The sequence below is a fragment of the Cetorhinus maximus genome, chromosome 30 (assembly GCF_964194155.1).
Source record: "Cetorhinus maximus chromosome 30, sCetMax3.hap1.1, whole genome shotgun sequence".
NCBI lineage: Eukaryota > Metazoa > Chordata > Chondrichthyes > Lamniformes > Cetorhinidae > Cetorhinus > Cetorhinus maximus.
This window is the reverse complement of record NC_135908.1, coordinates 23,948,653-23,975,759: the sequence shown is the minus strand read 5'-3', so window position 1 is coordinate 23,975,759 and position 27,107 is coordinate 23,948,653. Positions and strand designations below refer to the sequence as shown.

General features: G+C 41.9%; 1 protein-coding gene across 2 annotated transcripts in view; it reads left to right on the top strand.

Annotated features, from left to right (window-relative positions):
• Positions 1–27,107, top strand: part of vps13c (vacuolar protein sorting 13 homolog C) — a 350,466-nt gene that overhangs the window by 279,943 nt on the left and 43,416 nt on the right. For both annotated transcript variants that reach the window (XM_078532613.1, XM_078532615.1), the window contains 3 exons: positions 6,451–6,686; positions 19,245–19,389; positions 20,878–21,012. In XM_078532613.1, the coding sequence (XP_078388739.1) occupies positions 6,451–6,686; positions 19,245–19,389; positions 20,878–21,012 (516 nt within the window). The remainder of the gene's footprint in view (positions 1–6,450; positions 6,687–19,244; positions 19,390–20,877; positions 21,013–27,107) is intronic.

The following is a 27,107-nucleotide window of genomic DNA, read 5'->3' as shown; positions in this document are numbered from 1 at the left end:
TAGTAGAGGCAGAAACCTTTAACTCATTTAAAAGGTGTGTGGATATGCACCTCAGTGCTGTAACCTGCAGGGCTATGAGCAAATGCTGGAAAGTGAGATTCGGCTTGGTGGCTCATTTTTCTGCCAGCACAGACACGATGGGCCAAGTGGCCTCAATGTGCCGTAAACCTTCGATGTTGTGCAGTTGTGGAGGAGACTTGGCCTTGACAAACGTTTAAATAAAAGGTTTATAATTTTAATCGATTCCTCCCTTAAGGAATAAAACTCCACTGGAATAGTGGTGCACAAGAGTTGTTCTATCGCAAAAGGAGGCCATTCAGCCCATCATGCCTGCACTGGCTTTCCAAGTGAGCAATTCACTTAGTGCCATTCTCCCACCTTTTCTCTCACCCTGCACATTCTTCCTTTTCAGGTAATAGTCTAATTGCCTTTTGAATGCATCAGTTGAATCTGCCTCCACCACACTCTTGGGCAGTGTATTTCAGACCTTAATCACTCGCTGCGTGAAAAAGGTTTTCCTCATGTCGCTTTTGCCTCTTTTGACAATTACTTTAAATCTGTGACCTCTCATTCTCTATCCTTTCACGAGTGGAAGCAGTTTCTCCCTATCTACTCTGTCCAGACCCTTCTTGGTTTTGAATACCTCTATCAAATCTCCTCTTGGCCTTCTTTTCTCCAAGGAAAACAGTCCTAACTGCTCCCACCTATCTTCATAACTGAAGTTCTCCATCCTTGGAACCATTCTCATGAATCTTTTCTGCACTCTGTCCAATGCCTTCAACATCCTAAAGCAGGGTGCCTGGAACGAGACGCAGTACTCTTGCTGAGGCTGAACTAATGTTTTGTACAAGTTCAACATAACCTCCTTGTTGTTGCACTCTGTCCCTATTAATAAACCCCAGGGTATTGTATTCTTCATGAACTGCTCTCTCAATCTATCCTGCCCTCTTCAATAACTTCTGCATATATACACCCAGTATAACAGATATGTATAACAGAGAAGTTAAGAATAGCATTAGATGAAAAGAAGCATACAACATTGTGAAAAAAAAGCACAGTAAGCCTGAGGATTGGAATGATTTTAAAAATCAGCAAAGGATGACAAAAAAATTATCAAGAGGGAGAAAATAGCATATGAGAGTAAGCTATCAAGAAATGTAAGAACGGATAGAAACAGAGAAAATAGGAGCAGGAGTAGGTCATTCGGCCCTTCGAGCCTGCTCCACCATTCAATATGATCATGGCTGATCCTCTATCTCAACGCCATTCTCCTGCTCTCTCCCCATACCCCTTGACACTTTGAGTCTAGAAATGTATCCATTTCCTCCTCAAATATATCCAATGACTAATGGCCTTCACAGCCTTCTGTGGTACAGAATTCCATAAGTCCACCACCCTCTGAGTGAAGAAGTTTCTCCTCATCTCAGTCCTAAGTGGCCTACCCCATATCCTGAGACTGTGACCCCTTGTTCTATAACCCCCAGCCAGAGAAAATATCATCCCTGGTCTGTCCAGCCTTGTCAAAATTTTATGTTTCAATGAGATCTCTTCTCATTCTTTTAAACTCCAGTGAATACAGGCCAAGTTGGCCAAATCTCCCCTCATATGACAATCCTGCCATCCCAGGAATCAGCCTGGTGAACCTTCACTGCACTCCCTCAATGGCAAGTATATCCTTTCTTAGGTAAGGAGACCAAAACTGCAGAAAGTACTCCAGGTGTGGTCTTAGCAAGGCCCTGTACAACTGCAGTAAGACATCCTTGCTCCTGTACTCAAGTTTTCTTGCAATGAAGGCCAACGTACCATTTGTCATCTTAACTGTTTGCTTTCAGTGATTGGTGTACGAGGACACCCAGGTCCCTTTGTACATCAACATTTCCCAATCTATCACCATATAAATAATACTCTGCCGTTCTGTTTTTCCTACTAAAGTGGATAACTTCACACTTACTTACATTAAATGCATCAGGCATGTATCTGCCCACTCACTCAACTTGTCTAAATCACCTTGTTTTAGTAATATTAATTTCCTTCAACTCCTCCTCCTCACTCGACCCTTAGTTCTCTAGTATTCCTGGGAAGTTATTTGTGTCTTCCTCTGTGGAAACAGAACTAAAGTAGTTGTTTACTTGCTCTGCCATTTCCTTGTTCTCTATTATAAATTCTCCCATTTCAGACTGTAAGGAAGCTACATTTGTCTTCGCTAATCTTTTTTCTTTTTACATACTTATAGAAGCTTTGGATCTAATATTATCCTTAATTTCTTTTGTTAGCCATGGTCAGGCCGCTTTTCCTGTTGTAATGCATATATTTGTTCCTTAAGTATTAGCCATTGTCTATCCTTTTAATTAAGTTCCCCAATCTATCTTAGCCAACCCATACCTCATACCTTCATAGTTTCCTTTGTTAAGCTTTAGGCCCATAGTTTTGGATTGGACTACTTCACTTTCTATCCTAATGAAGAATTCTATCATGTCATGGTCACTGTTCCCTAAAGGACCCCGCACCACAAGATTATTAATTAAATCCTTCTCATTGCACAATACCAAACCTAGGATAGCCTGTTCCCTTATCGTTCCTTGACATACTGGTCTAAAAAACTATCTCATGCATGCTCCAGGAATTCATTCGCCACAGTATTATTGCTAATTTGATTTGCCCAGTCTATATGTAGATTAAAGTCAGCCATGATTACTGTAGCACCCTCGGGACATGCAACTCTAATTTGCTGTTTAATACCGTCCCCTACCTTATCACTTCTGTTTGGAGGCCTGTAGACAACTCCCACTATTGTTTTCTGCCCCGTGTTAGCCCCACCTTCTTAGCTCACTCAGACTGATTCTACATCTAGATTTTCTGAGCCAATATCCTTTCTCACCATCGCACTGATTTCATCCTTAATTGACAACGCCACGCCACCTCCTTTTCGCCTGTCCGTCCTAAATATCGAGTACTTTTGGACATTTAGTTCCCAGCCTTGGTCACCCTGCTGCCATGTCTCCGTAATCGCAGTCATATCGTACCAACTTACATCTATTTGACCTGTTAATTATTCTACCTTATTGCGAATGCTCTGTGCATTCAGATACAGTGCCTTTAGACTTTTTAATATTTTTACACACCTTTTTTGTACTATGGCTCTATTTGCTGCTAACCCATGTTTCCTCTGCCTTCCACTTTTGTTTTCTACTTTTCTGTCTTTCATTCTTATCTTTATTTCCCTCTCTGTCTGGCAGTCATCCATTCCCTTTCTGCCTGTGCACTCCTTACCTGCGGTGTGACCACCTCACTGTGCATGCTATCCACGAAGATCTCTTGAGCTTTAACAAGTATATATGAAGGAAATTAATGAAAGTAGTCATGTGGCCCCTTCAGATGCAGAGACAGGAAGAATTGTAATGCGGACAAAGGAATGTTAAACAAAAGATTTTGCGTCCTTCTTTATGATAGAAAACACACACAACACACCAGAACTGTGGGGAACCAAGGATCTAATGAGAATGATGAACTTAAAGTAATTAATATTGGTAAAGTAATTAATATTAGTCAAGAAGGAGTACTGCAAAAATTAATAAGACTAAAAGCTGATGAACCTCCTGGATTGATGACCTGCCCCCTCGGGTTTTCGAAGAGGTGGTCGCCAAGATTATGGATGCACTGTTGCCATAGAGACTGATAACCTTTAAAAGGACATGAATTTCCAAGTGATCGACGGAAATAACAGAAGGACAGGATAGCACGTTTTAAGACTTATGCTGTAACAAACAAACTAAAATCAACAGAGATCAAACATTATTTAACAGGCAGCTAGCACATCAAACTAAAGAAAAGGCGCTTTTACGTTAACTAATTAACACGATCGAGGTACATTTTACAACTCCTTTTGCCGTGCACCATACTTCTGTCTTATATATATAACGTTACAATATGAAGGCCCAAATTGTTCCCAGCTATCCAGCAGGCTCACTTCTCCCTGCCTTACCAGGCTGAATCTTCCAGTGTCCTTCGAAAATTGTTCCTTCCAATCAACCTCCACCAGCAAGGATCCCCTCGGCGATTCCTTGTTGCTTAAATTTCCAAAAGTTGCATATATTCTGTCGTCATCTATTTGAATAGATTACAGGCTCTCACCAGCATCACGCTAACACAAATATTGTCTTTTCCTGCTCTTCACAGCCGAGCTACATTGTCTCTCGCTCTCTCTGCCTGTCTCCAAAAAGAAGCCACCCCTTTTCTGTTTCAAGGTGTGAAAACTGTCACTTGCTTTTCAATAGGTTTCAGTTTGTGCTCCTTTCTGCATGACAACCAGATCGTGTGGGGCTTTCTCTGGGCGAGGTTTAGTTGGACCATTATCCCATTAATCAAGAACATTCTGTTTTACCTTCAGTTAAAGGAGACATTTTAAAACATAACCACCTTGTAAAGCCCCGCATTTGTAACAACTGGTTTTCACCTCTGAGGACTCCTGAGGTTCTAGAAGTTTTCGATGGATTGAGAGGTAGCAAATACAGCCCTGCTTTTCAAAAAAGGAAGACAGAGAAAATGGGGAACTGCAGATCAGTTAGCCTGACATTAGTAACAGTGAAAATGTTGGAATCTACTATTAAGGACATGGTAACAGAGCGCTTGGAAATTACTATCATTACTCAGTATGATCTCATGAAAAGAAAATTGTGTTTAATAAATCTGTTGGAGTATTTTGAGATTGTAACTAGCAGTTTAGATGAAGGGAAACCTCTAGATGTAGTATGTTTAAATTTTCAGAAGAAGTTTGCTAAGGTGCCATAGAACAGGTTGTTACATAAGATTACATCGTATGGGATGGTGGACAATATTAGCATGGTTACGATTGGTTTACAGACAGAATTAAATAAAGGGACATTTTCAGTTTGGCAGGATGTAACTAGTAGAGTATCACGAAGACCAGTGCTTGAGCTTCACCTATTTATCCATTTCAATGAGTTTGATGGGAAAGATTGAGTGGTATGGGCTTATACTCTGAGATTTAGAAGAATGAGAGGTGATCTCGTTGAAACTTCAAAAATTCTTCCAAGGCTTGACAAGATAAATGCTGTTGTCAATGTCTTATTTAATTACATTATTAAGGTTTGATGGCATTTGCATTGTTAAACAGGTGATGGGCATTTGTACACCCATAAATGGGGATAATTAATTTGACACTCAAAAGAGCATATGAATGGGGATACCCTGAGTTAGTTTGTTAATTTATTCTTTCTGTTGATTGTTAATTCCTCCCCTTTTTGTTATTGGTTTATTGCAATAGAATATAAATGGGGATAGTTGAGACATTGGGTGTTGGAGTAGTGTTGACTGTGAACTAAGTCAAAAAATTCTGTCTAGCAAAGAAAGCAGCTGTGTCTTTGTTTTAACTTCAGCAGCCAGCGTGTATGTGGTTAAACAGCTGTGACTATTTCACCTGGCTGGGGAGTGTAGAACCAGGTAGCATAGTCTCAAGATAAGAGGTGGCTAGTTAGGCCTGAGATGAGAAATGGCATCACTCAGAGGGTTGTGTATCTTAGGAATTATCTATCCCAGAGGGCTGTGAATGCTCCATCACTGAGCATATTCCAGACTGAAACTAATAGATTTTGAGCATTAAGCAAATCGAGGATATTGGGGGCAGGGCAGCAAAGTGGAGTTGAATGGTGGAACAGGCTCAATGAGTTGCTTGGCTTACTCCTCCTCCTAGGTTCTTGACTTAATTACTGCTGTATTGTAGACTAACATTCCAGAGGTGGTGTGTTCATATCTCTGCCTGACTAGAATAAAATGTGGAATTACAAGGCAGTTTTTTTTTAAATCATAAAACCCAACTCTCACTTGGGGAAGAAAACCTGTTGCCCTTACCTGGTCTAGCTTATATATGACTCCAATCCCACACCAACATGATTGACTCATAACTGCTTTCTGAAGTGGCTTAGTAAGCTTACCAAAATATCACAGTGGAGTGGTTCAAGAAGAAAGTCACCACTCTCGTTTCAGGGGCACTGGAGGTTGGCAATAAATGCTGATCTTGTCAGTTATGAGAATGTCTTGAGAATGAATGAAGAGAAGTATTTCCAGGTTCAGGTGATTTGCGTGACCCTGACATTCTGACCCCGAGTGTAGGAATCTCTCCTGGGAAGGCCTTGCACTCAGAAATGTGGGAGGAACCCGAACACTGGTTTGTTTACCATTGCACCTGCTCTGGGTGCTCGGGCTGTGCCTACATTAAAGGAAGAACGTGGATTTAACTGCAGAGAATAGACTCCACAAGTCTCTGCCCTTTTTCCCTGTATCCTAATGCAAAGCAGTGGAAAGTTAGCTCCAATGAGTTCTCTTGTTTCTGTGTGGACTACTAGTTCAAACAGCGTAACAACAAAAGTAAGAATTTTTAGCCAAGTCCTCTGCCCCAGCTATCTCATTGATAGAGTAACTTATATTTTCCAGGATCAGTTTGGACAGTTCCTTTGGGAACGCAACAATCAGATTCACTGGGTATCGTTCCTCGATGGGCGACAGCGTGTGTTGGTGTTCAGTGAAGATGTTGCCGTTGTCTCTAAAGCGCGACAGGCTGAGGACTTGAAACAGTTTGACAAGGGAGTTACAGTTTCACTTCATAGCCTTGGACTGTCACTCGTTAACAATGAAAGCAAACAGGAAATTGCTTACATCGGAATTACCAGGTAAGCTTTGGTTTTCTTTCTCCTGTACGAGAGTGGTCTAAGCAAATGACTGTACGCAGAACCAAGGAAACAGATCAGGGAATATGATCTTGAGCTATTTATTCCAAGTTGCTTTTGGGGCTGGAAAAAATTTGACTGGATTTAATTTGAATTTAAATAAAGCAGTGCAGGAAACGCTTTATACTCAGAAAAAGAACTAACAGATGATGCAAATCGAGCAACTTAAAATTAATGGGATAGACAGTATAATAGAAATAATTAAATAACATTGCTAGCAGGGATGGAGCCATTAAAATTCATAATTTACCACACAACAAAGGAAAACACAACTTAGAGAATTCACCTCTCAACTGTGGTAAAAGCAGCCAAATAAATATACCCAATCTCAGTGTAATTACCCCGAGCCCTCAATCTTTCAGACCCCTTAGTGCAGCAGCCTTGCCAATACTTGTGTTTAGTCTCGCTCTGTTGGTAGCACTATCACTTCTGAAGATTCTGTGTTCTCAGGAATACAGGATAATTATTGGTGAAAGGCTATTCAGTACCTGTTAATTTGTCCAGCCGGAAAGACCTGTTGCAGCATCCAGTTATTTCTGACATGATTCCATATTCAATTTCTTTCATTAAACTACCTGAAATGTGTCTATATTTGGGTTTAAAAGCTTCCAGCTGTCACTCCTGAATTTGCCTTGTTGATAGCTTAAATCTGTGTCCCATTGTCCTTCTCTCATTTTGGGTGAAAATAGTTTTCTGGATTTACCTTTTCCACACAATGAACTTACAGACACAAGCCCAAGAGGTAGAAGCACGTTTGCATCTCTTATATGCCCCATCCAATATTTAATTTCTGTCTAAATGTTACTCCAGTAATCAGTTATGCCTCAAACATGCAACATTGGTGATCAGCCATATGGCTTTTGTCTGCACCACCACCAGCACTTAAATATTTTCTTCTGCACCTTTTGTCCAGAAGTGAACACAATACTCGAGGTGGTCTGATTAGAATAGAGTTTGTCCATAACTTCCTCTGACATGTCATCTACAGTTTCACCAGCATGGTTCAACATTCTGTTACCTCTGTTGGTTACTGCTCTGCATCATTTGGCTGTTTTGAGCATCATGTTTGAATGCCAGTCTATCCTTGGACCCCTCCTTCCTCTTTCTCATACACCTGTTGCCCCTCGGTTACATCATCTGAAAACAGTGTTAGTTTTCTTGTATGCTGACAACGTCCATCTCTACCTAATTGACCAATTTATTAGAATTCTTTGAGGAAGAAACGGGCAATGTAGATAAAAGGAATGATGTTTAGTACTGGATTTCCAAAAGGCATTCGATAAAGTGTTCATCAAAGGTTACTACAGAAAATAAGAGCTCATGGTGTAGGGTGTAACATATTAGCATGGATAGAGGATTGGTTAGCTAACAGGAAAGTAGGGATAAATGGGTCATTTTCGAGTTGGCAAGATGTAACGAGTGATGTGCCACAGGAATCTGTGCTGGGGCCTCAACTCTTTCCAACAGGCTTGTTCAATCTTATTGTGTCGGGGGCATATTAATTTTTCTCAGACTCGGGCGGGGTGATGAACAATTTGTGAAAGATAAGGTTTGACACAACATTAAACATGAATTTCAAAATAAAAAGCTGACATGAAAAGAAACAACTTGCTGAGCAAAAAAAATCAACAACAAATTGATAATTTTAAAATGAGTAATAAATAAAGACGACCATTAGGCCGTAAAAGGGTGAGTGTGTGTGTGTGTGTGTGTGTGTGTGTGTTCAGCTCACTCCCAGCCTCGGGGTTCTCATTCACCCTCACCTACGCACTATCCCCCACTCTCACAATAGGTGAGGGTGATTGAATGAGCACAGTGAGACTGAGAGTGAGCTAGATACATACACTTCCCTCCCTCTCACTCTCTCATACACCTTTACCTCCACCCTCGCTCCCTCTCTCGCTCAGCCAGCCTCCCACACTCACTCACTCACCTTCACTAAATTAACAGATGGACGGGAGTACGGAAGAGAGACCTGGAGTGAAACCTGATGCTTAGCAGCCTCCGGACCCAGATGCCCGCCCTGGTGAGGGCCAAGAACCGGAAGAGCATAGGGAGAACTGGGGAACAGCTGGTGGAATGTGGGGAGAACCTGGGACATCAGGGGACCGTGCCTGCAGCTGGGCCAGAGCACCCGGAGCTGGGGGGCAGGGAGGAAGCAGCTGGAGCCATAGGAATACATGGTGAGAGGAGGGCCCACGCGCTCCAGAGTCTCTCTCCAGCTTTGCAAACTCGCAGTTGCCAGTGTTCACTGCGCCTCCAATCATAGCTTGTTTCTGTCCTATGTTTGCTACTGGTAGGATCATGGTTGAACCAATCAGCAGCAAACACAGGAGAGAAACGGGCTGTAATTGAAGATTCAGTTCCCTGCAGAAATCTTCAAACTCGGTGACCCCTCCTACCGGAATTTTCAACAATTGTTCGGGGGCCATGTAGAAGGGCTTAGGACAAGCTTGATTTACAATCTATATCAATAACTTGGATGATGGGACTGAATGTATTGTTGATAAATTTGCTGATGGCACAAAGATGTGTAGGAAAGAAGGTAGTTAAGAGGACATAAGGAGCCTGCAAAGGAATACAGGTAGGCTAAGTGAGTGGACAAAAATTTGGTGGATGGAGTATAATGTGAGAAAAAGTGAACTTGTCCATTTTGACAGGAAGAATAGAAAGGCAGCATATTGTTTAAATAGCGAGAGATTGCAGAACTCCATGGTACAGAGGGATCTGGATGCACTGGTACATGAATCACAACTTATTATGCAGGTACAGCAAGTGATTAGGAAGGCAAATGGAATATAAAAGTAGGAAAGTTTGACTACAGTTGTGATGAGACCACATTTGGAACACTGTGCGGTTTTGGTCTCCATATTTTAAGAAAGGATATAATTGCATTAGAATCAGTGCAGAGAAGGTTCACTTGACTGATTCCTGGGATCAAGGAGTTGCCTTATGAGGAAAGATTAGACAGGTTGGGCCGTTGGGGTTTAGAAGATTGAGAGGTGATCTTATTGAAATATATAAGGTTTGAGGGGACTTGACCGGGTGGATGCTGAAAGGATATTTCCCATTGTGGGAGAGACAAAACTAGGAGACACGGTAGAAAAATAAGAGGGCCCCCTTTTAAGATGGAGATGAGGAGGAAATATTTCTTTCAGAAGGTAGTTAGTCTATGGAATTCTCTTCCACAGAAAGCAGTGAAGGCTGGATCATTGAATTCACACAAGGCTGAGTTCGATTTTTGGTAAACAAGGGAGTCAAGGATTATTTAGGGGGGGCAGACAGGAAGGTGGAGTTGAGACCACAACCAGATCAGCTCTGATCTTATTGAATGGTGGAGCAGGCTCGAAGGGCCAAATGGCCTCCTCCTACTTCCAGGTCCTAGGTTCCTATGCTTCTGCATCTCATTCATATGTTTGTACCTCACCACCAACTGCCTTGACTCTTCCATTGATGCTAAATTATCAGACATCTTATTCAACAGCCAGTATTGGTTGATCAGAAATTTTCTGTAACTAAATACTGGGAAGACCACAACCATTGCTTTTGTTCCCAGCTTCAAACTCTTCTGTAGCTACTGACTCTGTTCCTCTCCCTGGCAACTGTCTGAGACTGAACCAGACTTTTTGCAGCCTTGCCGACATGGAACGAGCTTCCTTATCCATGGCATCACTGACTATCTTCACCTCCATGGCATCGCCCGATTCTACTCCCATCTCAGTTCATCCACCCTCATCCAATAGCTTGTTTTCTCTAGACTTGACTATTCCAATGCACTTCAGGCAGGCCACCTACATTCTACCCTCCATGAACATGTGGTCATCTAAAACTCTGCTGTCCCCTGTTCGATGTTTTGGAGTGAAATTATTTGATGTTCACAACGCAACTTTGTTTCAGACCATGGTTCTTACATAGAATATACAGGCCATTCAAACCCAACTGGTCCATTTACATGCTCCAGGTGAACCCCCCACCCCCATCCCACCCTACTTAATCCTGACCTATCAGAATCCTATTCTCCCTCATAGCCTCCCCTTAAATGCATCTGTGATTCACCTCGGGAACTCCCTGTGGTAGTGATTTCCATATTCTCACCACTCTGAGTAAAGCAGTTTCTTCTGAATTCCCTATCGGATTTGTTAGTGACTATCTTATATTTACCCAATAGCATGGTAAGATCCATACAGTCCAGCAAGTAGATGACTGCTTTGCTGATGGGTGTGTTCAACCTGTCCATAGCCACAAAGAAGGGCAGCAGTTTTTTATATTGCTTCTGGCCAGGGAGGGAAACCACTTACTGAGTTAGCATTTTCAAAGGTAAAAGTGTAACCCTATTCCATTGCAGTTGAAGTCATTCCGACCAATGCAATGTGAATGCAGCCTGAAATATTCTTGATCTTCTCACTTTGAGACCCAGTAAATTTTGCCCTGCATGGTGTGATATCAGCTAGGCATGAGACTCTGAGGTGTAAAGAAAATACCTGAAGATGTGTCTTATCTAAGCTTTGAATTTTATTAATTAATCATTGAGTGTCATCCTCTTGTTGTAATGCCTGTCATTTTTCTCTTGCGTTTGTGGTCTTGTGTAGTAATGTGGATAAAATATTTTGGATAATACCTTGTTTTGTTTGTAAGAATTGTATATTGTGTATAAAGACACAATCTTTGAAGTACAGTACCCACTTATTAAGTTGCAGCTCAACGACACTGGTTAATTTGCTGTCGCCCAGCTGGCCCTCAAGCAGGTTCGCATTGACCCTTGCATGTGAGAATGAGTTCACATCATACCTGACTGTGAAGTGACAATTAGAATTACTGCATTATGTACCTTGGCCCTCTCCACTAGCAACTATGCAACGGACGTTATAATTTACATTGCACGCAGAAACTCCCTTTCCTTTGAGAGGGGAAGAGTCAAAGACACATGCACTCCATTTGGACAGGCAGCAATTTGTATTGGTTCATGGTAATCCTTTCACCTGTCCACATTTGCCTGTCTGCATCTTGTCTGTGCATGCAGCAAATGGGAAAGGATGAGTTAATTGAAGATGGGAAGGCAACTGGCTGGACATATGTTTTCTCAATAAAACTAGGACCATCCAAACCAAAAGTAAGGTTAAACGAATGATCTACAATTTGAGGCATGCTTTCCTATTTTGGATGTACCATATATACTTGTGTAGAAGATGAGAAATTTGTGTCCTTTTGGACTAAAGGCAGAGGAGTGGGAATATCTATCCTACTGGAGTGTTTCAAGACAGACAAGGCGTGGTGATTTAATTATCAGCAGGAGGCACAGGTCAACTCGAGAAGTAGCGTTGCAATTTAAACGTTGCATTGCTAGGGGAGTGGAGCGAAGCAACTGCACGCCATAGCTGATGGGAATATACTGATTTTAAACATGAAACAGTAGAGAGAAAACCAATCAAGATTAAAATGAGAATTTTGGTGGATAGAAGTTTTGTAATGTTGATATAAGTGATGGACTTGGCATGTGGAATTTTGGAGAACACCTTCTACATTAGTATATATGATGTATGCATGTTGCTGCTTTAGGAATGTGCATTTTCTACGAGAACATTTGTTTTCAACTTTAAAAATTAATATGTTTCTATCTTACTCCTATGACTTCAAATTATGTTTTAGTAACTATCAACTTTAAATTTTTCTCTTCAGTGTTCACAAATGATTTCTGCTGAGTTATTTTCCTCCTCCTGACTGCTGTTCTTACATTATTTCTTTTTCCTCCCTCTGTTAAAACATTTTACAGTATTGTATTGAGAGTAACGATATAGAGCCCGTCTCTGCTACACTTTAAACTCAATATCTTAAACATTGGAAGCATAGTTTTTGAATCAGAATCCTCAAAGCAGGCTAAGAATACGAGCCTCAGTTTACCAGAAATTCCACAAGAGATGTAGGTTATATTACCTCTCTTTTCATGGATGCAGTTACTTGTTTTGCTTTATAATGCACTTGTTCCAGTATGGACACTTAATTCTGTATAATAATCATAGGGGGATGAAATGGTAAAATGCCTGTTCTGCAACAGAATTTTAAATCAGTGGCAATAGTTCCAAGTGTCTGTCATCTTCAGCTTTCTTGAAAGGTGTCAATGGAAGTTCGATGCAAATTGTGTGCTCCATACGACAAGCCGTGATTGTTGGCACTGGAGAACCCAAACTGCGAGTGTTGTAGTCTGGTCTCTGACTTGCTCCCCCTTGTGTGGTTTTCCAACAATGAGTCAGTGTCCAACAGCTGAGGAATGCACCAATTTGGAGAAGCTGAGCTGCACACTGAAGGTGGAACTTTTTTACTCCCCCCACCCCCGCCCCTCTCGCCCCAGCCTCGGGCTGTGAGGTGGCAAGCCCCTTGCCTTCCCGATTTTCCCCCAAGTAAGTCAGGACAGCAAAGATAAGGGTCAGCCTTAGTTATTCTACCGGCAGTGGGTTGTGAGTGCCAGGTATACCCTGGCTGCCTCCCTGGGGAGGGGAGGCTGGGGAGTTCTTCTGATTGGGCATTCTGAGCTCCATGAGGAGACCCTCAGTGGCAAGGGCCGCCCTCGCTGGAAGAGCCTCTCCTGCCCTGCACTCTGGCCCTCTCTCCATCGTGGGTTTTGGTGAGCCCACCCCACTCACTTGTCTTTTGGGTCCTCCACTGATGATGTTGCCCTGGGCCTCCTGCATTCCCAGTTGTGGCCACCGCTCCTGGTGGCGCTGCTCGGTCTACGAGCTGCCAGCCATTTGATTAGATGGAGCCATTGACACGGCCATTAAATTTACTCCTGTGTGTTTGCATAATTCATGAGTCAACAGTTCAAAATGCCAGTGAGCATTACTTAGCTATTCCACCACACTACATAATAATATTCAAAAAGTGCCACTCGTGAATATTCTTTACTTAGGGAACTGTTGCTAACTGTGTGCGATTCGTCAGGTCAAAACTGCCAACATAGGCAATTTTTGGGTATGATTGTTATGATAAAAGTGATAATTTAAAATATATTTTTAAAGATGCAGGAAACATTTTATTTTTTGCATGCCAATATGTGATTATTTTTAAATTTAGTTTTCGCTTTTGTTCCTAACCTTTTCTGGGCTCTCCTCCCCAAGGCATTAATTCACTGCGGAACTACATTTATCCCCAGTGCCAGTGTTTTAGCAAAGGAGCATCAGCCAAGGTTGCAAATCTTGGTATCTGTCTAACAATACCTCTTACGACTATATGCACTTGACATTCACTTAAGAACTGAATAGGGCTGAGCTACCAAGCCTCACATCAAATAATCCACTGACATTTGCTGTTGCAGCCACAGGCGAAAAATGCCCTTGGATTGAAAATGAGCATGGAGAGGAAGAGAGATAACTAGTGTGGAAAGAAGCAAAAAGTGCCCTGATTTGATGCACGTTGCTTTTAAAAAAAAAAAGAAAGAAAATATAGCTCCCGGATCTTTAGTTATATAGATAAATAACTGTCAATTATCCTAGATGTCATTTCTAATAATTGCCAACAGAGACAATCCTAAATTTACAATGAATCCTGTAATCTATTCATTGCAATAGCTCAAATGCAAAGTGCAAAACTGAAACCATTGCATCAAAATTAAAACAAGGAAATGGGGAGCTATTCCAAGCCCCTCGTGCCAGAAAAGCTATGCAGTGTCTGGTATACTGAGTCTGGTATAATTACCCTCTGTAATATTAAAATGGACCCTTGCTTATATTGATCTGGGGTATTGAATGTAACCGGCCTTAGAGCTTGTTTGTTGTCACTGATGATACTTCAGTTAATGTTTCACTGGCTGGCAGAAGACAAGACGAGAAGGTAAAAAAAAATCAATTTATATATTTTCATTTGAAAAATACAGGGTTGTTAAAGGCAAGTAATATCTCACAAACTTAATCGAGTTTTATAATGAAGTAATGGAAAGGGTTGATTATATTGGTGAAATACTCATTTATATGAACTTTCAAAAAAGCATTTAATGGATTTGGTAGCAAAATTGAGGCCAATTGGATTAAAAGGGCAGTGGCAACGTGAATAAACAATTGTATGAGATAAAATGCACCGAGTAGTGGTGAAAGATTGTTTTTTTCAGATTGGAGTAAAGTATGCAATGGTGTCTCCTGAAATGCAGTGATCAGTGAGGTAGATTGTAATAGACTGCAGAAGGACATAAACTGGGGAAATGGGCAGAAATGTAGAAGATAAATTTAATGCATGGTTATGTGAAGTGATGATTTTACAAGGAAGCAAGATGAGAAGTCATATAAAGTAAATGGTGCAATTTTAACGGGGTGCAGGATCAGAGAGAGGGAGATTCACCTACACAAACCTTTTGAAGGTGTCAAGACAAGTTCATAAAGCTGTTTTTAAAAAAAAAACGTGAGATTCTTGATTGTTTATTTGTGCGGCAACACTGGGGAGGGCACTTCCTGCACAATTGCTGTCTGTATCTGTTTGAGTGTCATCTGGCAGTATTAATACAAACAAGCTGGCTTGACACAGATTAACAAAGTTCAAGTTGTCTATTCTTCAGCCTGTGCAGCCCTTAACCGATTGCAAGTTCTTGTACCTAGTCTGCCTATCATTTATCAATTGTTCCCTCTCTATGAAACATCCTTTTGACAATTCAGTAAACCATAAAGAACAAAGAAAAGTACAGCACAGGAACAGGCCCTTCTGCCCTCCAAGCCTGCACTGATCATATTGCCCGTCAACTAAAACATTTTGCACTTCCAGGGTCCGTATCCCTCTATTCCCATCCTATTCATGTATTTGTCAAGCTGCCTCTTAAACACCACTATCGTACCTGCTTCCATCACCTCCTCTGGCAGCGAATTCCAGACACTCACTACCCTCTGTGTAAAAAACTTGCCCCGCACATCTCCTTTATAGTTTTCTCCTCTCACCTTAAATCTATGTCCCTTAGTAATTGACTCTTCCACCCTGGGAAAAAGCTTCTGACTACATACTCTGTCCATGACACTCATAATTTTGTAAACTTATATCAAGTCGCCCCTCAATCTCCGTCGCTCTAGTGAGAACAATCCGAGTTTCTCCAACCTCTCCTCATAGCTAATAACCTCCAGACCAGGCAGCATCCTGGTAAACCTCCTCTGCACCCTCTCCAACATCTCCATATCCTTCTGGTAATGTGGCGACCAGAACTGCACACAATATTCCAAGTGTGGCCTAACCAAGGTTCTATACAGCTGCAGCATGACTTCCCAGCTTTTATACTCAATACCCCTGCCAATGAAGGCAAGCATGCCATATGCCTTCCTGACTACCTTATCCACCTGCGTTGCCACTTTCAGTGACCTGTGGACTTATATACAATCCAGGAAATTTCAGTAAATGAGATTCCCAACATCCATTGAACTCAGAAGATTTTAGGAATTGGTTGTAATATTTAGTATAGGACAATTTTTGGTAAAGATCATTGTAAGTATTCTGAAATACTTAACAAAAAATTCACTAACCAATGTGTCGAAACAATGATCCAGGGATTAAGAGTTCCACTATCTACCGACCGTGCTGTGTTGGAACTCCTTTCTCAGACAGAATGTACATGGAAACAATTCATTTTCACATTCGCAAGCACCTTTGAATGCAATTAAAGGCTATGGTTATGTGCATGATGTCTGTCATTGCTGTCTGCTAAGTGCAGCTGGGGTGGGACACCCTGTGGGTGCCAGAGTGATGCAACTTGCAGGAAGGGAATAAAGTGCAAGTATCTCCTCAGCTAGCATCTGGCAATGGGACAGGTGGTGCAAATGCAACTGCAAGGTGTGTGGCAGCCTTGCCAAGACCTATGACAATGTGTGTAAACTCAACCTGTAGCAAAACAAGCTCACTGGCACATATTCCAAACTCCTGCTGCTGGCTGGAAAGGCACCAGGAACAGTTGCTAATGTGCTGGTGGCTGAGCGTGCATGTGCATGTGCAAGTGTTACTGATGCTTTCCCAGTCGGCAGCAGAAGTTAGTATTTATAAATGCTGTACAAATGCCAGAAAGTTTCAGCACAACTTCAGTAATTGGTTAGGCCTCAGCCAGTATTGTGTCTAATCCTAGGTGCCATGCTTTAGGAAAGATGTCAAGGCCTTGGGAAATACAGAGATTTACCAGAATGATGTCAGGGATAAGGGACTTCTGTTATGTGGAGAGGCTGGAGAAGCTGGGATTGTTCTCAATAAGGTAGAGAAGATTAAGGGGAGATTTAATAGAGTTGTTCAAAATCATGAGGGTTTTGATGGAATGAAAAAGAAAAAAGAGTTTGCACTGGCAGGTGGTCATTAACCTGAAGACACATGTTTAACATAATTGGAACATAAATTTGGGGAGAGATGAGCAGTTCTTTTTAGGTTGCAAGTTGGTATATTTTAGAACGCATTGGCTGAAAGGGTGGTGGAAGCAGATTCAGTACAAACTATCTGAAGGGAATTGGATATATACTTGAAAAGGAAAAAAATTGCGTGACCATGGGTAAAGATTGGGAAACTCTTTCGAGTTACCAACAGTCACAGATTGCAACTCTTTCGAGTACAATCACAGTTCTTGGTTTTCCAGGAGTGGGACATGAACCCACAACCCTCTGATTCAAAGGCGAGGGTGCTATCTGAGCCTTGGGAAACTCTTTCGAGTTACGAACAGTCACAGATTGCAACTTCTTTCAAGTACAATCACAGTTCTTGGTTTTCCAGGAGTGGGACATGAACCCACAACCCTCTGATTCAAAGGCGAGGGTGCTATCTGAGCCTTGGGAAGTGGGACTAATGGTAGAGCTATTTCAAAGAGTCAGCAGAGGCACAAGTGCCAATTAGTTATCTCCTGTGCTTTGATTGCATGGTTCTATAATGTGATGAGCTAAGTCACCACAAGCTGGGATCTAGCAAGAGCGCTTCCTCTTTTGTATGATATGCCTACTCACCGAGTCATGAGAGGAACATAATGACATATTTGAACCAAAATAAATGAAAGCAGCAACCCTACACCACTAGTTTAACAGTTTGCAGCTCTCCTCAAGAAGACCTGAATACTAAAGCATTTTTCTAAATCATTTTAGAAGCAGTGATCTGTTGGCCAATTATAACCTTGTATGCAGAAAGGAAGTGACTTAAAAATGCTGATCACAAAGGCAAAAGTGACTTTTCTAGGGGAAAATGGTTAACTGGAACAGTTGGACCTTTGTTGAGATGTTGCTGAGACCAGAGATGAAACGTGTGCCAGCTAAGTCAAAACCAGCTGAAAGGAAACTCGAGGCAAATGCGATCAGAGCTGCCAAATTAAAAATATAAGCAGAAAGCTTTCAAAACATACAAGGTTTTGCATATATGGGAAAATGGGATAAATTATAAAGTTGAGCAGGTTTAGAAAAAATACAAGGAACCAGGTAAAAGCTTGTTGTGATTGCTAAATAAATACATGCAAAATAAAAACTGAAAAGGTGGTCCAGTTAAAATTAATGGTGGGCAGCTGCAACCTGGGAATGAAGAAATAGTTAATTGGCTAATGGTGGCTTCAGATCACTTTTATCCAGGAGGGGAAGAGCCCAAGTCTGGTATCAGATGTACAGCAAAGGAGTAACTAGATAATATATAGATAATGGATAAAAAGGCTGAATGCTTACAAAATAGACAAACCTGCTGTTAAGCGAGAAGCATCCTGAAATAAGCATAGTTAAATGTGACTGTTTTAGGATTGTTAAATCCAAAGAAATAATGAGAATGTGGTTAAAATAACTAATTTATTTGAAAAAGGCTTGAGATATATGTATAAATTACAGAGCCAAGGGTAAGTAAAGCCTTATGAGTTATTTTGAGATTTCATGGATGAGCACTTGGAAAAATATGGATTCAGGATAGAAGGATCTTAAATGATTTGTGGAAAAGGTGAGTCACAGCTGGTATATACTTGGATTTTCAGAACCCATGTCAAGAATCATGGACTAAGATACAATTTAGTTTAGAAAGAAGAAATTTGGTAGCTGTAAGTGTGGACTTTACAGGCTGGAAAGAACCTAGAAGGAGAATACTCTGGGGCCAAGCTTGGTTTGAAGCATCTGGACTAGCACAGTTCTCATTTAACATTTAGAAGGTCGTTTTTGCTCTTGAGAAAGTAGAAATGGACAAAAATTGATTAAATTAATCATTGTGATGAGAGAGTCAGATATCAGGGAATACAAATGTAAAAATATGTAGGAAATAAATGGTGAAGACCAGCAGAATATTTTTACTAAAGTATTGTGAAGTAAACTTAATCTTTGTGAGCCATTATAGCAGACTCAGTTTTGAGATACTTATCTCAATCTGTGGAGATAAACAGGATCTAAATGTGGTGAGATGGCAGATAAATGGAGTCGGTGTGTGAAGAGATGGAGGCTGCTGCGAAAAGTTTAATTTCCATCATTCCGAATAATTTTGGCACATCAAAATAGCTGAATGTTTATTTTAATTAAAGCTAAACTTGTTTTCATTGATATTTCGTTCTGACTTCAGTTCTGGTGTTGTGTGGGAAATGAAACGAAAGCAACGCTGGAGGCCATTTAGTCAAAAGCACATCAATCTTTTGGAAGAGAGCTACCAGACACACCTGACCGCAAAGGCTCCAGAATGCTGGATAAAGTTGAACAGTAACTTGGAGGTAACATACAAAGAGTGTTTGTCTGTCGCAGCTGGGTTCCAATGGACATGCCAGCCTATAACAGTGGAGTTCCTTTTCTTGCCAGAAATGCAAGATTGCTGTGCTCCCTCTGCCAGTGTAATTATTAAAATTTCCAAAGCTCGCCCACCAAGTTGCTTAATGGTTTCTTTTCTTTTTCTTTCTTTCACAATTTAATTAACATCCTTTAAAATTGTATCCGAGATCCCAGTTATTTACTGAAAGAATGAAGGTACAATATTCCACGTCTTAAAACAAAACAGTTTTTTACTGTTCAGGAGTCAAACAAAACAAAGACTAATTGTTATCTTGGGTAACCAACTATACTCTCAAACTCAGAATCAACATAAATGCAAATTAAAAGGCAAATTGTGGTCAATTATAAACTATAAATTATGCATTAAATGGCAGATGTGACTAAGACAGATCTTACTAATTGGTTTGGCAGTCCACCCAGCTTTGTGTCATCAATCTCAGTCACATAAGTCCTTCAAAACTTTGTCTTCCTCATGAAGATTTTCAGCTCCTCCTCTTCTCTGATTTAGCCCGATCCCCAGCCAACAGCAGCGCACAACCAACCCAAGTTCCACAGGAACAGCCTTCACTAAAAATGGTGAACCTCCTCAACTCTCCTTACGGCAGTCTGGATGGCCTAGATCCACCATTGCTATCTTCAAGTAATTGAAACAGCTGCAGCAACTGTACATTTGCCTATTCTCAACTTCTGAATCTAGTCTACATCTTCTTCAACCTGCCTGTACTACACCATGGGAGCCATCATCATCTGAGTCCTGATGGCTCTGTGATCTTTTACATGCTTTCAATCTGCTTCAGTCTCCCCAGAAGCTTTGGTTTCAAATCTCAATTTCAGCCTCAGTTTCCTTAGAAACTGGAAGGGTTGTTTTCCCTTTTCAATTAGGGTCTGTCTCAGACAATACAAGTTTAAAACCATGGATTCCATCACAACTTTCCTGGGCCACCTTCTGTTGTGTACACATCTGACACAGACCAATGCTGTGTTCAGCGAATCCGTGCATTGAGAAAAGTTATAACCAAGCCACATTATCACAACCCAATGAGCATGTTCTTTTTCCTGATAGTGGAACGGAGTAGAACATAAATCTGACTTGTCTTCCTTTCCTCCCCTCCTCTGGCCTTTGCTTGGGGGATCCTGAGTCAAAACCCGGTTGAGGTTTTGATGAAACCTTCACAATTTAAAGGCAAATGGAACAGCAGTTCTTCCACCCTCAGTGGTCATGTGAAATAAGATCTTTATACAGTGCTCCTTTTTAACTATACTAATCTCATTGTATACAGAAAGGATCATCAATTCATTTATGATTATCAAAATACTGCAGCAATTTAGCAGTGATTCAAAGCAATGTAATAGAGCACAGGATAATGTACTGGCAGCTGGGTCATGTAATGTAGCGCATTTCCTATTTTGATGGCTTGCTCATGTTTTTTCAGGTTAATTTTCAGGCAATGCAAACCCGGTTGCCTCAGCGAATGAGTATCAGGCGAAACTTTTTATCTGGAATTCAAGTTGAATATAAGCAGTCTGCTCATCACAGGAGTTTACGTGCTCAGTTGTACTGGTTACAGGTAAAGTTTATTGGTTTATCAGCTCGTTGCATGAGTTTTGCAAAACTTTTATGTTGTGGAGATGTTTTGCAAAGGCTATTATGTCCTAGACGGGATGTAACTAAACTTTCAATTGATGTGCTTCAGCAGTTGGAACTAGTTTGTGATCTAACCGCCAGTTATCTAACATTCTTTATAATCTAAAATGTTTCACGTTCATTTCGTGAAGTAAGAAAATATCACCGTATGTTCTTTACGATCAAACAAAACTTTCCAAGCAACTTGCAGGGAAGCCCCTTTAAAAGTTGTATTAAAGAGATTATGTTCAAAATTAGTTTGCATAGAATAAACCTGTGTACTCTGGAGTTTAGGAGAATGTGAGGTAATCTCATCGAATTGAATCATATGAAATTCTTAGCAGGCTTAGTAAAGTTGATGGTGAGAGACTGTTCTTAGTCCAAGGTACATAGGCTTAGGATAAGGGGCCAGCTGCTTAGGACAAAAATAGGGAGAAATTTTTCCTGGATGACAAAGGAAATAAAAGTTTAAAAAAGAACAAAAAAAGGAGGCTTATGACAAAAAATAAGGGAAAGATTTTGTTAATAACAAGGAAAATTAGAGACAGTACAGTAGATGCAGAGTATTGGAATTTGCAAAGGACATATAGGGCACCTGATAAAAGGTTACTACTCATGATAAAAACTCTTGGCATTGGCAGTAATATTATCAGCATGGATAGAGGATTGACCAACTAACAGGGAAAGAGAGTCGGGATAAATAGATCATTTTAAGGTTGGCAGACTGAAACTAGTGGAGTTCCACAGGGATCACTGCTGGGGCCTCAACTATTTACAATCTATATGAATGATTTGGATGAAAGAACAAGAGTGTATTGCAGTTAAATTTGCTGATCAGATATGTAGCAAAGCGAACTATGAGTCTGCAGAGGGATACGGATAGATTAAGTGAGTAGGCAAAAATTTGGCAGGTGGTGTTTGATATGGGAACTTGAGGTTATCCATTTCGGTAGGAAGAATAGAAAAGCAGGATATTATTTAAATGGAGAGAGATGACAGATTGCTGTGTTACAGAGGGATCTGAGTGTTCTTGTACATGGATCACAAAGTCAGCATGCGGGTACAGCAAGTAATTAGGAAGGCAAATGGAATGCTGGAATATTGACAAATAGAATATTACAAGGTGGATGAAGTATAAAAATAGCAGGGATTTGTTGGAATTCCAACTTTAGGATAGTGTGATTCCACCCTTTAATTTTTTTTTCTGACCTCTGCCTCCCCCTCCCCCTGTCCTTCCAACATGGCCAAAATTGGGAGGAGAGAGTTTCAGACTGGAAAATTTGTTAAGTATTGAGTTCAGGAACAGGAGTAGGGGGAACTACGATTCGGTCTCTTGCCACCTCAGACCCGGCAGCCATCACCCCACCTAGAGGGTGGGCGCACTCTGCTGCTGGTTGCTTGGTGGAGCTGCGAGGTTTGGCAGGCTCGAGGGGTGGTGGAGGAGGGAACAGAGGAGCCCAAGCCTCCGCAGAATTCAACAGGGTATTATGGGGGAGCAGTGGAGCCTGAGTCTCCGAGGGGTTTGGCAGGCGGTGAGAGGAGATGGGATTGAGAATAGGATCTGCTGAATGAGTGAGTGGGGGGAAAGGGGGTTTGGGAGAGGGACTGTTGATTGAGTGAGTGATCGGGAGGGAAGGCTGGGGAAGAGGGGCTGCTGAGTGAGTGAGTGGGGGTGAGGGAGGCTGGGGAGTGGAGCTGCTGGGTGAGTGAGTGGGGGTGAGGGAGGTTGAGTTGTGAGGCTGCTGAGTGAGAATGGGGTGAAGGGAGGTGGAGAGGCTGCAGAGTGAGTGAGTGGGCGTGAGGGAGGTTGGGAAGAGGGACTGCTGAGTGAGTGAGTGGGGGTGAGGGAGGCTGGGGAGTGGAGCTGCTGGGTGAGTGAGTGGGGGGAAAGGGGGTTTGGGAGAGGGACTGCTGAGTGAGTGAGTGATCGGGAGGGAAGGCTGGGGAAGAGGGGCTGCTGAGTGAGTGAGTGGGGGTGAGGGAGGTTGGGCAGAGGGGCTGCTGGGTGAGTGAGTGAGGGTGAAGGAGGTTAAGGAGGCTGCTGGGTGAGGGAGGTTGGATAATGAGGCTGCTGAGTGAGTGAGTGGGGGTGAAGGAGGTTGAGTTGTGAGGCTGCTGAGTGAGAGTGGGGTGAAGGGAGTTAGGTGGAGAGGCTGCAGAGTGAGTGTGGGCATGAGGGAGGTTGGGAAGAGGGGCTGCTGAGTGAGTGAGTAGGGGTTAGGGAGAACATGACCTTGCTGGGTTGTTAGTTTGGACTTGTGTGTTATATGCACGGACTGCATTGAGTACTGAAATGCTGATCTCACTTCAGTGATTTGACGCAAGTGCCATTGGTCCACAGTCTTGATGATGATAGAAGATAAACCAAGAGAAAATTAATGTCTCTACCTACTTGAAGCCTGATAATTCCACCTATTTGAAGTGGCCTAGAAGCATTTATATTCACTACAGATCATAGAAAGTGCCCTAATTACATAATTCCCTGTCACAAAAATTTGAGACCTTTTTGTTTTTGTCCACTCTCATCCCTGAAGTAGAGAAGTCTTGCTACTGTACAGGGCGTTGGTGAGACCTCATCTTGAGTACTGCATCCAGTTTTGGCTTCTTCATTTAAGGATGAATATACTTGCATTGGAAGCAGTTCAGAGAAGGTTCAATAAGCTGATTCCTGGAATGAAGGGGTTGCCTTATGAGGGAAAGTTGAGCGGATTGGATTTATAGTCATTGGAGTTCAGAAGAATGAGAGATGATATGGAAAAATAAGGTTCTGAGATGCCAAGAATATGTTCTCCCTGGTGTTGGAACCTCTGACTAGGGAACACAGTTTCAGAAAAAGGGGTCCCCCATTTAAAATGGAGATGAGGATGAATTTCTTCTCTGGGTCGTGAATGTTTGGAATTCTCTTCCCCAGAAAGCAGTGGAGTCTGGGTCATTGAATATATCCAAGGCTGAGTTAGATCAGGTGGAAAGAAACGGTGGGGGATTTGAAAAGCTCATAAAGTAGATAAAGTAGTTAGTTAACCTAATGGCATAATAAACATTAAGCATCGTTCCTGTTTTTCATGTATGCCGCTGCTCCCATCTCCAACTGAAAACTGAAAAATAACAGCATTATTAATGTTAAAGTAAGACTCTGATCAGAATTTCAAATTTCACTGTCACACCTTTCAAAAATGTAATTTGTGTGAGCTAAGGCTCAGTGACAGTTCTCTTGCCTGAGTCAGAAGAGTGTGGGTTCAAGTCCCACTCCAGGGTATCCGTCCAACATTATCCCTCAATTAACATCACTGAAAGCTATTGTCTGGTAACTAGCAAATTACTGTTTGTGGAACCTTGCTGTTTGGTACATTGGCTGCCGCGATTCCTACATCACAACATTGACTACATTTCAAAAGTACTACTTTGGCTGTAAAAATCTTTGAGCTGCCTTGAGGTTGTGAAAGGTGCTACATAAATGCAATTTCTTTTCTGTTTTTCTAGACTGGAGGAGATAAATTGTAGTTCTAATTTGGCAAAGCCTTTAACGCTTTCCAGACCTCAAGAAAGAAAAACTTGTGTTTATATACCATCTTTCTTGACCTTGGGACTTCCCAAAATGTTTTACAGCCATAAGGTGCCATGAACCTGAGACAATCAACAGTTTGACATTAATAGCATAAAACACTTCATAATAAGACCATAAGACATAGGAGCAGAAATTAGGCCATTCGGCCCATCGAGTCTGGTCCGCCATTCAATCATGGCTGATAAGTTTCTCAACCCCATTCTCCCGCCTTCTCCCCATAACCTTTGATCCCCTTACCAATCAAGAACCTATCTATCTCGGTCTTAAATACACTCAATGACCTGGCCTCCACAGCCTTCTGTGGCAATGAATTCCATAGATTCACCACTCTCTGGCTAAAGAAGTTTCTCCTCATCTATGTTCTAAAATGTCTTCCCTTTACTCTGAGGCTGTGCCCTCGGGTCCTAGTCTCTCCTACTAATGGAAACATCTTCCCCGTGTCCACTCTATCCAGGCCTTTCAGTATTCTGTAAGTTTCAATCAGATCCCCCTCCTTCATCCTTCTAAACTCCATCGAGTATAGACCCAGAGTCCTTAAACGTTCCTCGTATGTTAAGCCTTTCATTCCTGGGATCATTCTCGTGAACCTCCTCTGGACCCTCTCCAGGGCCAGAACATCCTTCCTGAGATATGGGGCCCAGAATTGCTCACAATATTCTAAATGTGGTCTGACCAGAACCTTATAAAGCCTCAACAGCACATCCCTGCTTTTATATTCTAGTCCTCTCAAAATAAATGCCAACATTGCATTTGCCTTCCTAATTACTGACTCAACCTGCAAGTTAACCTTAAGAGAATCCTGGACTAGGACTCCCAAGTCCCTTTGCACTCCAGATTTCTGAATTCTCTCCCCATTTAGAAAATAGTCTATGCCTCTATTCTTCTTACCAAAGTGCATGACCTCACACTTCCCCACGTTGTATTCCATCTGCCACTTCTTTGCCCATTCTCCTAACCTGTCCAAATCCTTCTGCAGCCTCCCCGCCTCCTCAATAGTACCTGTCCCTCCACCTATCTTTGTATCATCTGTAAACTTAGCCAGGATGCCCTCAGTTCCTTCATCTAGATCATTAATGTATAAAGTGGAAAGTTGTGGTCCCAACACTGACCCCTGCGGAACTCCACTAGTCACCGGCCGCCATCCTGAGAAGGACCCCCTTATCCCCACTCTCTGCCTCCTGCCAGACAGCCAATCTTCTACCCATGCTAGTACCTTGTCTCTAACATCATGGGCTCTTATCTTACTGAGCAGCCTCCTGTGCAGCACCTTGTCAAAGGCCTCTGGAAGTCCAAGTAGATAACATCCATTGGCTCTCCTTTGTCTAACCTACTCATTACCTCCTCAAAGAATTCTAACAGATTTGTCAGGCATGACCACCCCTTGATGAAACCATGCTGACTTTGCCCGATTTTACCATGCACTTCCAAGTATTCTGAAATTTCATCCTTAATAATGGACTCTAAAATCTTACCAACGACCGAGGTCAGGCTAATCTGCCTGTAATTTCCCGTCTTTTGCCTCACTCCCTTCTTAAACAGGGGGGTTACATTAGCGATTTTCCAGTCCTCTGGGACCCTCCCTGACTCCAGTGATTCCTGAAAGACCACTAACGCCTCCACTATCTCTTCAGCTATCTCCTTCAGAACTCTGGGGTGTAATCCATCTGGTCCAGGTGATTTATCCATCTTCAGACCTTTCAGTTTTCCTAGCACCTTCTCCTTGGTAATGGCCACCATATTCACCTCTGCCCCCCGACTCTCTTGAACTTTGGGGATGTTACTCGTGCCTTCCACTGTGAAGACTGACGCAAAGTACCTATTCAGTTCCTCCGCCATTTCTTTGTTCCCCACTACCACTTCTCCAGCGTCATTTTCCAGCGGCCCAATGTCCACTTTTGCCTCTCTCTTACCCTTTATATATCTAAAAAAAACTCTTGCAATCTTCTTTTATATTACTGGCTAGTTTACCCTCATATTTAATCTTCTCCCTCCTTATTTCTTTTTTAGTTGTCCTCTGTTGGTCTTTGTAGGCTTCCCAATCCTCTGGTTTCCCACTGCTCTTTGCCGCATTGTATGTTTTCTCTTTAGCTTTTATGCTGTCCCTGACTTCTCTTGTCAGCCATGGTTGCCTCGTCCTCCCTTTAGTATGCTTCTTCTTCCTAGGGATGAATATTTGCTGTGTCTCCCAAACTACTCCCAGAAACTCCTGCCATTGCCGTTCCACTGTCTTTCCTGCTAGGCTCATCTCCCAGTCAATTCTGGCCAGCTCCTCCCTCTGTAGTTGCCTTTATTCAACTGTAATACTGTTACATCTGATTCCAGCTTTTTCCTCTCTCATTGCAGGGTAAATTCTATCATATTATGGTCACTTCCTCCTAAGGGTTCCTTCACCTTAAGCTCCCTTTTCAAATCTGCCTCATTACACATCACTAAATCTAGAATTGCCTGTTCCCTAGTGGGCTCCACCATAAGCT